Source organism: Sus scrofa, chromosome 2, assembly GCF_000003025.6.
Source record: "Sus scrofa isolate TJ Tabasco breed Duroc chromosome 2, Sscrofa11.1, whole genome shotgun sequence".
Taxonomy (NCBI): Eukaryota; Metazoa; Chordata; class Mammalia; order Artiodactyla; family Suidae; genus Sus; species Sus scrofa.
Window position 1 is genome coordinate 67,877,955 of NC_010444.4, and position 13,475 is coordinate 67,891,429.

General features: G+C 39.1%; 1 protein-coding gene across 12 annotated transcripts in view; it reads right to left on the reverse strand.

Moving 5' to 3' along the window:
* Window positions 1,007-13,475, reverse strand: part of LOC110259338 (zinc finger protein 177-like) — a 28,904-nt gene continuing 16,435 nt past the window's right edge. For 6 of the 12 annotated variants that reach the window (XM_021083767.1, XM_021083764.1, XM_021083758.1 and 3 more), the window contains 5 exons: window positions 8,130-8,215; window positions 7,121-7,247; window positions 6,591-6,686; window positions 5,997-6,079; window positions 1,007-5,480 (listed from right to left, as the gene is read on the reverse strand). In XM_021083767.1, coding sequence (XP_020939426.1) covers window positions 4,386-5,480; window positions 5,997-6,079; window positions 6,591-6,686; window positions 7,121-7,247; window positions 8,130-8,162 — 1,434 coding nt within the window. In that variant the 5' untranslated portion in view covers window positions 8,163-8,215 and the 3' untranslated portion in view covers window positions 1,007-4,385. Of the gene's footprint in view, window positions 5,481-5,996; window positions 6,080-6,590; window positions 6,687-7,120; window positions 7,248-8,129; window positions 8,216-8,923; window positions 9,357-13,475 lie in introns of those variants that run through there. The other 6 variants (XM_021083761.1, XM_021083769.1, XM_021083759.1 and 3 more) reach the window with 4 other exon arrangements.

The following is a 13,475-nucleotide window of genomic DNA, read 5'->3' on the forward strand; positions in this document are numbered from 1 at the left end:
GCTTAGGTCACTCCTGTGGTACTGGTTTGTTTCCTGGCCCAGGAACTTCCACATGCCATGGGTGCAGCCTCTTACCTGCTCCAAAATAAAGTTACATGTGAACATATTTACAAAACAGATTCAAACTCATAGGCTTTGAAAACAAACTTACGGTTACCAAAGGGGAAAGGTGGAGGGGGGGGAACCGGGAATTTGGGATTGGCATATGCACGCTATTGTACATGGAATGGAAAGTCAATGGGGACCTGCTGTACAGCACTGGGAATGCTACTCAGTATTCTGTCATAACCTATAGGGGAAAAGAATCTATAAAATAACCTATAGGGGAAAAGAATCTATAAAATAATGCACATGTATGCACATATAACTGAATCACACTACTATATCACAGAAATTTATACAACATTGTAAATCAACTTCAATAAAAATGTAAAAGTCTCCATCACTGATTACATGTTGAAATGTTATGGGATATGTTGGATTAAATAAAATTTATTACAATTGATCTCATTTAAGAGCTCCCACTGTAGCACTGTGGGTTAATGATCCAGCTTGTCTCTGGCATTGCTGGTTCAATTCTGGCATGGCACAGTGGTTGTTCAAGCACCCATCGTTGCCACAGTTGTGGTGTAGGTCACAGATGAGGCTTGGATTTGATCCCTGGCCCAGGATCTCTAGATGTAGCAAACAAAACAAAACAAAACAAACAAAGCAGGAGTTCCCCATTGAGGCGCAGGAAGCAAATCCACTAGGAACCATGAGGTTGCATTTTGGATCCCTGGCCTCACTCAGTGGGTTAAAGATCTGGCATTGCTGTGGCTGTGGTGTAGGCTGGTGAATACAGCTCTGATTAGACCCCTAGCCTGGGAAGTTTCATATGCCACAGGTGCAGCCCTCAAAAAAGAAAAAAAGGCAAAAAAAAAAAAAAAAAAAAAAAAAAAGGAAAAGTGGCAAAAAAACAAACAAAACAAACCAAAAAAAACAAAACAAGGAAAGAGAAAAATCCAGACTTTCAGTGCTCCAAAGTTCATTTTTTTGTTTCCTTTTTATTTTTTCCCCATAAGTTGGAACAGATTTATTCCAATAAAAGAAATGGTGTGATTTCTATTTATTTATTCTAATAATAGAAATGGTGTGTTGAACTGACTCCTGCCCTTAAATACTTATTAACTGTTATCTTCTAGGCACTGGTATAAAGGTTAGAATGAAATAAAGGCCCAAATCTCATAGAGGGTACATTCTGTGGGAGAAAGAAATGAGAATAATATATAAATACATGGTAAAAATAGACTTCATGGTAAGTACCGTAAAAATGGTAAACATTAATTAGGAAAAAATTTTAATATAGTGTTATAATTACTTAACCATTCAGGACAGTTCCACATGTGGATCTCTTCATGTTCTCTATGGTGTTATCCTCTCTGATATAACATGTTTGGAGAAGAAGGAAGGAAAGAAGAAAAAATATTAGCTTGACTTTGAAAGGTTCAGTCTGAGGTGCCTGTGAAACATTCCAATAATAATTTCCACCTGACAGTGTTATGTATTGGTCAAGTGTCCCATCTTTTGTTTTGTTTAGTTTTCTTTCTTTTTTTCTTTTCTTTTTTTTTTTTTAGGGGCACACCTATGTATATAGAAGTTACCAGGCTTGAATCAGAGCTGCAGCTGCCAGCCTATGCCACAGCCACAGCAATGCAGGATCTGAGCCCCATCTCTGATCTATGATGCAGCTTGTGGCAATACTAGATCCTTAACTCACCGAGAGAAGCCACAGATCGAACCCACATCTTCATGTATACTAGTTGGGTTCTTAACCTGCTGAGCCTTAATGGAAACTCCCAGTGTTCCCTTTTAATACCAGTGGTAGTAGAGAGAGTTGAGTCTTTATAGAGAAGCAGGTCAGAAAAACAAGATTATGCTTGGCTGAGACTTACTTACGATGCTTCAGTTCTTGGTTTGGCCCTCACTTCCTAAGGAAAGCTTTTCCCAACTTGTGACCCCCATACATCCCAAATAAGTTCTCTCGGGACACACTCCATGTTGTTGCAGATCACAATCCAAACAGCCTTTGGAGTGGATTGTATTGAATACTGTGCTGTGTTGCCCCCTTCTCCTTTCAGAATTAAAGTCTTGTTTTTCCAGGTTTATAGAGTTCATCCATCTAACAGCACTAAGCCTTCACTTTGAAAATTGCCCTCAGGTAAAGGAAGCTGCTTTAACCAAGGTCACAGCTCTCAGATCTCTAGCTGTGGGAGCATAGCTGACCCAGAGCCATCTGGTTCCACCACTGTGTTTGCCCTGACGTTACTCCTGCGCCCAGCCACAGACTGAGCACAGCAGGTACCAGTGCCTGCCCACTGCCATGGTCACACAGTGACAGTGATCACCAGGGTCAAATTACCCTGCCTGGAGGGTGACTCCTGTTCTTGACATGAAGAAGTTGAAATGTCAGGCAGTAGCATAGGCTGAAGTCCAATGGGACTATGTCTCTGGAAGTGCTCTCTTTTTAGGTGTCAAGACCTTCCAACCTGCAGTGGCCAGAAGTTTGGAGACCTGGACCACAAACTCCCCACATGGCTTATTGGGAGTGACAGCTATTGGGATCCTCCTGATCTCTGTATCCCATGAGGGGTATGGTGGAGGAGGAGATCTCTCTTGGTTGCTGCAGGGAACATAATAACATGGTACTGACAAGAAGTAAATTGTTTCTGCTTGTCCTGAAAAATCAGGACAAAAAAAAATCACATTTATATCAAGTGAATTAATGAACATTCATTATTAAGGGACAAGGATGGATGCTATTTAAGACTGAAAGGACAATTTACCAGAAAATTTTAAAAAAATGACATTTATATGCATCCAGTTATATTGCCTCAGAACAAAAGAGAATTTAAAAGCCAATCAGACCACCCACAGTCATACTGGAGCATTTTAACATACTCTCTCAATAAAGGGCAGACCAGGAGATAAGGTTTATAATGACACAGATTTTAAAAACACAGGAAGATTTATACATCAGATATAGGGAAAATCTATTATACCCATCAATTATAAAATATACATTCTTTTCAGCTATATTTGAAGGATTTTTAAACATTTGACCATATATGAGATGTATCAGTCGAGATTGAAATCCACTGTAACAGACTCTTCTTACAAGAGTTGTTTAAACCAGTTGGGAATTTATTTTTCATGTTACATGAAGTCCAGGAGTAAGCAACCCATAGTTGCTTGTATATAGCCAAGTAATAGCATATGTCCCTATTATATGATCAGTAGTCTACGACTGTCATCTTACTGGTCTATTCTTTAGAAAAAAAAGAAGAGATAAAGGGCAAGTGGTAAAGAGAAAATGCCAGATGTGATGTTTCCATTTCCATGGAATTCTTTAGAGTGTATAAGCAGTGACCTCTGCCTCTTTCTCATTGGCTGGGACTGTGGGCTCATGGGCACTCACAGCTTCAAGGAAAGCTAGGAGGTGAGTTCTTAAAAACTGTTCCCACTGCCAACTTGAACACAATTTCGGTTTTGTTATTTGAAGGAAGGAAGGGAGGAATGGATACGGGGATAGCAACTTCCTGTATCTCACGTATTAGGCCACATAGCAAGTCTCTGTTTGACTGTATATCATATAGAATCTGTATCATGAAGATCATGCATTCTGTGCATAAGGCAATTAAATTAGAAATCTATAAAAGATAGCTAAAATATGCAGAGTCTGCACATTAAAAAATATATTTCTAAATCGCCTGTAGTTCAGTCCAAGACATCTCGATAAGAAATGGACGGATTTAGTACTTACATACAATACAAATATTATATATCAAAACTTTTTTTTTTGTCTTTTTGCCATTTCTTGGGCCGCTCCCACAGCACATGGAGGTTCCCAGGCTAGGGGTCGAATCAGAGCTATAGCCACCGGCCTACACCAGAGCCAAAGCAACACAGGATCTGAGCCACATCTGTAACCTACACCACAGCTCACGGCAATGCCAGATCCTTAACCCACTGAGCAAGGCCAGGGATCAAACCTGCAACCTCATGGTTCCTAGTCGGATTCGTTAACCACTGAGCCATGACGGGAACTCTGATATCAAAACTTTTGTGATGTAAATCAAGGGGAATTTGGAGTGCTAGATAACCTTTAATACTCATCAGTTAACAAGTTGTCACACTTTAAAAATTAAACACTCACTGATAAATACAGTCACAGAACCATAACATTTTTAAGGTTGGTCCCAGTATAACATAGCTCAAGATTTGTACCTGAAGGTTTTCTACATTGGTCACAATAGGGTTTCTCTCCAGAGCGAGCTCTAAAAGGAGGAGTGAGGTATGAAGCACCCCTTAAAGCTATCTTATAGTCATTTCATTCATAAGAGTTTCTACCCAGTATGTATTCGTTTGTGCATTATAAGGTTAGTGCTGGTGCTGAAAGCTTTTCCACATTGAATACATTTATAGGGCTTCTCTCCTGTGTGAGTTCTTATGTGTACCCTTAGGCAAGAGGAATTCCTAAAGGCCTTCCCACATTCTTTACACTCATAGGTTTTCTCTCCAGTGTGAGTTCTCTTGTGTACAATAAGATAAGAGCCTGTGCTGAAGGACTTTCCACATTGATTACACTCATAAGGTTTCTCTCCAGTGTGAGATCGTCTGTGTTTCTTAAGGGATGACTGGTCAATAAAGGCTTTCCCACAGTCACTGCATTCATAGGGTTTCTCTCCAGTGTGGGTTCTCATATGTTTCTGAAGGGATGAAGGAACAGTGAAAGCCTTGCCACACTCCTTACAATCATAGGGTTTCTCTCCAGTATGAGTTCTTTTGTGAACATTGAGATGAGAGCTCTGGCTGAAGGATTTTCCGCAATGATTACACTTGTAAGGTTTCTCTCCAGTGTGTGATCTCACATGTTTCTTAAGGGAAGACTGAAAAACAAAAGCTTTCCCACAATCACCACATTCATAAGGTTTCTCTCCAGTGTGAGGTCTCACACATATCTGAAGGGACAAAGGGCCAGTGAAAACTTCCCCATGTTCATTACATTTTGAGCATTCCTCCACAGCATACATTTTTTTTTGGACACCAAGGGAAGATCTTTTTCCATAGTCACTGTATTCACAGAGTTTCTCTCCAGTAGGTATTTGTCCGTGTGCTAAAAAGGAAGAGTGTAAGCTGAAGGACATAAGGTGTTGATTATACTCAGAAGATTTCTCTCCTGTGAGAGTTAAGTGTTTCCTGAAGGACGACTCTTGATTGAAAGTAATTCCACAGTCACTAAATTCAAGATTGTTTTCTCCAGTGTGAGTGCTCACATGACTCCTAAGAGTTGAGAAATGGCCAAAGTCTTGCCCATATTCCTTATATTTGTAGCATTTCTCTCCCTTGCAAAATCTTGTACAAATAAGGTGACAGTTCTTTCTGAAGAATTTTCCACAGTGATTAAATCCCAAGGGTTTCTCATGAGGTTGAGCTGGTACCTACAGAATAAACAGTAAGTGCTGACTAAAGGCTTTCTTACTTTTATTACAGTTATGAGAATTCAATCCCATGTGTAGTCTGCCACATATAAGAAGGACACTATCACGACTAACATTTTTACCATTTCAGGGTGTCTATATTTTTTGCCCTCTTCTTTCAAGTAGAAATAGCTGAACACTCTTCCCAAGGCCCCATGGTATTCATCTAAAGTATAGTTTTTCTAATGATGAGTGAATCATGAGTGAATTATAGTAAATACTTAATAGTAGAATCATATTTAAGTGAATTTTTACTTTTTGGTATTCTCTGCCAGGCAGCAAGTGTTGAGGTAGGTTTGGAGATTTCTGCAATTTTATGAGATTCATAAAGGCTTTCCTGAGGCATCTTTCTGGTGAGTGAATTTCACTTGCCTCAAGTATCTCCCCTTGTTTGGGAGCTGTTGCTATTTTAATTCATTGAAATTCACAGAGTTATCCCTCTCTAAAAATCCACAAATCCTATCCAGTGACTCTTACCATTTTCATGCTCTTGGAAGTTTTTTCCCCAGGAACACTCTGCATAAGAATTGCATCTTTTGATTTAAGTTGAGTTTCCCAGTCTGAAAGTGAATAGGGGAAATTTTTATAATTACTGGGAGAAAAATAGAGTTGAAAGAAAAAAAATGAGGCAGGCACCCTTTGGATCTGTTTTCAAATAATACTAAATATAGAAGGAAAATGTGAAAAAGAAGATGCAACCAGTGATCACAGAAATTAATTTTCAAACTTGGCTCTGGGAGATGTCAGTGATAGAAACAAACAGTGGAAATGTATGGTATTTTACTTAGGATTCAGAGGCTTGAGACAGTAAGAGAAGATATTATCTGGAAAGCAAGTAGAGAGAACTGAACAAAAAGTGTTCAAGGACATGTGAAATTGAAAGAGGAATTTAAATAGTTCTTTCTCTGAGACCAGATGCAAGTATGAAATGAATGGAGAAAGGGCAAAAGAAGGAAAGCTCATGTAATGGCCTCAGTCTTCTTTTCCCACCCTGACTGATATCCCCAGTGGTACCACCCTTTGCAGGCTAGGGCTATTCCACACAGTGACCCCTTTCTGCCTGGGGCTAACCTGTGCCAGCACCTTGGAGAATTCCTCTCCCCTCTGGCTTCTGCTCTTCCTGCTCCATCTCAGTGATCAGGCTGTGCTTGCAGAGTTGATACCCTGCTTGTGGGGAAAGACACATGATGTGGGGAGACTGTTAAGAAGACAAGAACTCTCCAGGAAACTGATCCTAGTACTTTGGTCTTCAAGGATTCTGAAGATAGGCAAGTGCAACTTTAGGAGCAGCAAAACAATCAGATTAATATAGCTCTTTTGCAGGACTCCAAAAAAAAACACCCAGACTCCTTGTCCCACATGATTGGACCCTTGAATTCCAAGCCCAAGATCTGCAAATTACCTACATTTTTTAAGGAAAGAGAAAAATACAATCCATGTATTTTCATGGGAATCCTCAAGATTGCCTCACAAGAGCAGGTACCATCCATTCTGTGTTTACCATGTATTGCCATTCTTTTCATGGTTCCTAGAAAAGATATGTGATGAAGAACCATTTTGTGCATGAACAAATGGATAAGAAGGAATGAGGCCAAACTTACCCAGAGAGGCCAGGTTCCTAAAGTTCTCCAGCATCACATCTCTGTACAGGATTTTCTGAGCAGGGTCCAGCAAGGCCCACTCCTCCTGGGAGAAGTCTACTGTCACTTCCTCGAAGGTCACTGAATCCTAAAACACCACATATACATTCTGGTTCAAACAAGAACCATCTTTAACTGAATCAGAAAGAAGGTGGGCGAGGCTGATAGAACTTGGGAAGGAGACCCAATGTGTAAGAAGCTCAGACATGCTTCAAGAGGCCTCTCATTATCTAACCAAAGCTCAGTTCTTGTAACTTTTCACTTTTGTTCCCACTCCCTGAACCATCTCATTCATGTTCATGGTTTTAGCAGCTTTTCTAACACAGCTAAACTATTATTTCCACAACTAGGTTGCAAGACCTCCAGTCTTATTCAAGATCCAGTACAGACTGAGCATACTGCAGAATGAGAAGAATACTTGGAAAAATGAATGAATGATTTTCCTAGTGAAAAATCTTTATTTTCCCTCATGGTACTCAGCAGAATATGGAACTAATATTCACCCTGGTAAATTATCTGAAAAGGAAATTAACAAATGTTAAAGCCTTGCCTAAGGCATTCTCTCTCTTCCATTCAAAGAAGCCTAGAGAGGGGAGTTCCTGTCATGGCTCAGTGGTTAACAAATCCAACTAGGAACCATGGGTTCGATCCCTGGTCTCGCTCAGTGGGTTACGGATCCGGCATTGCAGCAGGCTGTGGTGTAGGTTGCAAATGTGGCTCAGATCCCAAGTTGCTGTGGCGGTGGCGTAGGCCAGCTGCTGCAGCTATAGCTCCAGTTAGGCCCCTAGCCTGGAAACCTCCATATGCCATGAGTGCAGCCCTAAAAAGACAGAAAAAAAAAAAAAAAAGAAGCCCAGAGAATGGTGAAGCCTGAGGCTAGCCTGATTAGCCTGTGAAGCTGTGGGTCATGGGCAAGAAACGAATACTTTAGGAACAATGGTTTTTTTGAAAACAGTAATTTCCCACATACCTGTGACCAGGTTGTCAGCAATCCTGCAGCCATTCTTCTGATGTGTCTCCTTCCTGGCCAGGCAGGGTTCTGAGCAAACAGACCTACTGAAAAAGGAAGAAGCTGTGAGGGTCTAGAACTGACAGATATTTAACACTTAACAGGCCTGGAAGCTTCCTCATAGTAGCTTTAGATTAATCACACAGACACACACAAATGTACACATACATACATGCAATACAGTACAGATTTTATCTCCCTAAGAACAATTAGGAATTGAGAATATGGTATGTACTTACTTTGCTGTTTTTGTTTTGTTTTGGTTTGGTTTTTTGTTTGTTTTTTGTCTTTGCTAGGGCTGCTCCTGCGGCATATGGAAGTTCCCAGGCTTGGGGTCTAATCAGAGCTATAGCCGTCGGCCTACACCACAGCCACAGCAATGCAGGATCCGAGCCTCGTCTGCAACCTGGCAGACAACTCACAGCTCACGGCAACACCGAATCCTTAACCCACTGAGCAAGGCCAGGGATTGAACCCACAACCTCATGGTTCCTAGTCGGATTCGTTAACCACTGAGCCATGACAAGAACTCCCTTACTTTGTTTTTTTAAACTTTTTCCTAGACTGACACCACCAACAATGCCTAGATTCATTAACAACTCAGGAGCAATGAGCCCTCTAGGGTTAAAACTCCTCTAAATGCCATTTGTATAAGAAACCAAGATTCATTTGGGAAATAGCTATAGTCCAGCATAGAAAAAGAAATGTTTCAAGATGAATCAGGAACAGCTTATATCAGAAAGTAAAGAACCTACCAAAGACTAATGGAGTTGTGTTGAGAAGACACAGGAGACAACTTAAAAATGCTCCCACTGGCTTAAGATGGAACAATAAAGAATAATGACTGCAGTCAACTGAAACATATCAAATGTAAAACAAAACCATGAGTCCATAATGTTCCCCTCCAAAAAAAAAAACCCTTCAATAGTCACTATCAGAAGTAGCCAGGATATCATTTTGTTATTCTGATGATTCATAAGAAGAATAAAACACTATCACCCCCCCTTTATGGATAATATTTTATGATTACCAAATACTTGTGATAAGGGAAAGTTCTTTATAGGAGAGTTACAGAAATTTTTTAGAGGCTTCATTTATTTATTTATTTTTTCCCATTGTACAGCATGGGGATCAAGTTACCCTTACATGTATATATTTCTCCCCACCCTTTGTTCTGTTGCAACATGAGTATCTAGACAAAGTTCTCAATGCTACTCAGCAGGATCTCCTTGTAAATCTATTCGAAGTTGTGTCTGATAAGCCCAAGCTCCCGATCCCTCCCACTCCCTCCCTCTCCCATCAGGCAGCCACAAGTCTTTTCTCCAAGTCCATGATTTTCTTTTCTGAGGAGATGTTCATTTCTGCTGGATATTAGACTCCAGTTATAAGTCATATCATATGGTATTTGTCTTTGTCTTTCTGGCTCATTTCACTCAGGATGAGATTCTCCTAGTTCCATCCATGTTGCTGCAAATGGCATTATGTCATTCTTTTCTATGGCTGAGTAGTATTGCATTGTGTATATATACCACTTCTTCCGAATCCAATCCTCTGTCGATGGATATTTGGGTTGTTTCCGTGTCCTGGCTATTGTGAATAGTGCTGCAATGAACATGCGGGTGCATGTGTCTCTTTTAAGTAGAGTTTTGTCCAGCTAGATGCCCAAGAGTGGGATTGTGGGGTCATATGGAAGTTCTATGCATAGATTTCTAAGGTATCTCCAAACTGTTCTCCATAGTGGCTGTACCAGTTTACATTCTCACCAGCAGTGCAGGAGGGTTCCCTTTTCTCCACAGCCCCTCCAGCACTTGTTATTTGTGGATTTATGAATGATGGCCATTCTGACTGGTGTGAAATGGTATCTCGTGGTGGTTTTGATTTGCATTTCTCTTATAATCAGCGATGTTGAACATTTTTTCATGTGTTTGCTGGCCATCTGTATCTCTTCCTTGGAGAAATGTCTATTCAGGTCTTTTGCCCATTTTTCCATTGATTGATTGGCTTTTTTGCTGTTGCTTATGTATTCTGGAGATTATGCCCTTGTTGGTTGCATCATTTGAAACAATTTTCTCCCATTCTGTAAGTTGTCTTTTTGTTTTCTTTTGGGTTTCCTTTGCTGTGCAAAACCTTGTCAGTTTGATTAGGTCCCATGGGTTTATGTTTGCTCTAATTTCTATTGCTTTGGGAGACTGACCTGAGAAAACATTCATGATGTTGATGTCAGAGAGTGTTTTGCCTATGTTCTCTTCTAGGAGTTTGATGGTGTCTTGTCGTATGTTTAAGTCTTTCAGCCATTTTGAGTTGATTTTTGTGCATGGTGTGAGGGTGTGTTCTAGTTTCTTTGCTTTGCATGCAGCTGTCCAGGTTTCCCAGCAATGCTTGCTGAATAGACTTTCTTTTTCCCATTTTCTGTTCTTGCCTCCCTTGTCAAAGATTAATTGACCATAGGTGTCAGAGATTATTTCCGGGTTCTCTATTCTGTTCCATTGTTCTGTCTGTCTGTTTTGATCCCAGTACCACACTGTTTTGATGACTGTGGCTTTGTAATATTTCTTGAAGTCTGGGAAAGTTATGCCCCCTGCTTGGTTTTTGTTTCTCAGGATTGCTTTGGCAATTCTGGGTCTTTTGTTGTTCAGAAGCTTCATTTATTACAAAGAAAATGCTAAAATCAAAAAGTCACCATTCTGCAACCACTAGTGAATTAATGGATTTAGTCAGTGACAATCAATGGCTCCAAAAATAATAGGTGAAAAGTTAATTGGGATGTTTATTTTCAACTTTTAATTTTGAAAACACTTCAAACTCAAAAGTTGTAAAAATAGTATAAATGAAATGAACTTCCTTACACTCTTACCAATTGTTAAAGTTCTGTCACATTTGCTTTCTCTCTTCTCTGTCTGTAGGGGTGGGTGTGTGTTTCATCAAAAATAATACTGAGAGGAATCCACTTGAAACTGCAGACATCATTACCCTTTTCTCCTACACACGTCGGTGTCATAGGAACATGGGACATTTTTTAACACAAACAAAATGATCAAAACTAAAATTTAATCAAAACCAGATTTAATCTTCTTTAATCTGGACAACTCCCTCAGCTTTTCTTCATTTTCCCAGGTTTGGAGATTCCAGGCCAAAAGTTTTGGTTCATTCATTGTTTTCTTATGATTAGATTCACAAAGTTCATTTTTGGATAAAATATTACATAACTGATGCTTGTCCTCCGTGCATCACTTTAGGAGGCATAGAATGCCAGTGTGTCTCATTATTATTATTACTATAGTTGATATATAATGTTGTGCCAATTTCTGCTGTACAGCAAAGTGATCCAGAATATATACACACATTCTTTTTTTTTTTAATAGTGTCTTCCATCATGATCTACCCCTATCCCAGGAGATTGGATATAGCTCTGATTCGACCCCTAGCCTTGGAACCTCCATATGCTGTGGGAGCGGCCCCAGAAATGGCAAAAAAAGACAAAAAAAAAAAAAAAAGACACCTGAGGTAAACTGAAAATAGACAGGGTATAAGGTTATCGTGGAAAAGAGAAAAGCATTCCTGGTTTCAATATTAAAAAAGAGAGAGAAAGACAAGCAACCCCTGACAGGAGCTGGCGTGGTACTTTCAGCTAGGCCTGGATATTGTGAGGAGCTGGCCTGGAACTCACAGGTATGTTTGGGTTTTTTCCCACCAAACACCCAAAATATCAACAGTACACAAGGTCACTCTGTGACCGTGATATATTAAGACAAAAGCAAGGCTGCTCTGTGATTACCTGAACATGGACAAAATATTAAATCTAGGCTTCAAAAATGACCAAACGTCCCCCTTTTCTGGCTAATATGAGTAACTGCTGCTTGTTTATCAATTATAACTTTAGCCTTGGTCTAGCTTTCCTCCTTTGTCGCTAAGATTTACTATGATAACCAACACAGAACTGCCTAACAACATCTAAGCCAGGATTCACTCCCCAAATCATCTAATACATGCCCCAGTTCTTTCCTTATTTTTTTAAAATATAAGACATCGTAGTTAAATTTACAAAGATCTGTCATCTTAAAATATATTCCTTTAAGTTACACAGTTTTAGGTTCTCAAGTGACAGAGGTCAACTAGACATCAATAAAGTTTAAAAAATGCCCAACGATGACAAAGAAATTATTTAGAAAACTAGAGAATTTGCCTTCAAAAGTAGCTCTTTCTACCAAAGTGGAAAAAAAGATGCTGTTGGATTAAACTACAATTTTATTTTAAATATCACTGCCCCTCAGAATAGCAGTATGGTTTGAAAAATCACATTCATTTATAAGCAATTCTTGATCCTTGAAATGACATAATTCCAAAATGCATTGTGCTTCTGAGTCAGTAGTTTTCATCCTGGATGCCCTTTAAAACAACTTTCCTGAATGTTAAAATGATATGTGACTTTTTGTTAGACACATCATCCAATTTGCTAATATGTCTATTAAGAACAATGTTCCCCTTTTTTAAAAAATAATTTTAAAATTTATTTTTATTGAAGTAGCAGTGATTTATAAAATTATATGTTTAATGTATACAAAATAAAATTATTTCATAAGTCTTTCCTAACACCCTCTCACTGCACACCCTCACCATAGCGTGCATTCTGCCTTTTTGCAATGAGTAAGAAACTCAACTTGATTAATGTGTATCCCTGGTGTTCTCTGGCTAAAGACCACTGACTTGATTTTGAGAAATATTAATTTGGGGGTATGTGATAATGCTAAAAATTTCTGTTAGAAGTTGGAGGAAGTCACAGTTAATAAAAAATGTAAGTCACAGATATACAGTGTACCATGAGTGAAAGCAGCCGAAACACAAACAGCCAGGGGGGCGGGGGGAAGCACCAATACTTTAGATATTAAACTTTTTGGATATGGAATATAAAAGACTATATTTAATATAGGCTTAAAGAATTTAAGAGAAACTTGGATGAATATGGAATAAGACATGTTAGACATATTAGAAATGGTCAGTTTTAAGAAACAAAATTTATGGAAATGAAAAATGGACTCACTGAAATTAGAAATTCAATGCAAGGATTAACTACCAGACTAGAAATTTGTCATACCATTTAATGAGAAACTAGCTATGGATTTCCTAGAATTAGTAAAAGACACCAACCTTTGGGTCCAGGAAGCATAATACATCTCAGGCTGAATGAATAAAATGAAATCCACACCTAGATTTATTTTCTTCTTTGGTGTTTAGTTTTTTTTCCCCCACAATCTTAAAAGTAAACAGGAGAAAAGAAAAAAAAAAAAAAAAAAAGCAGGTCACCTTAAA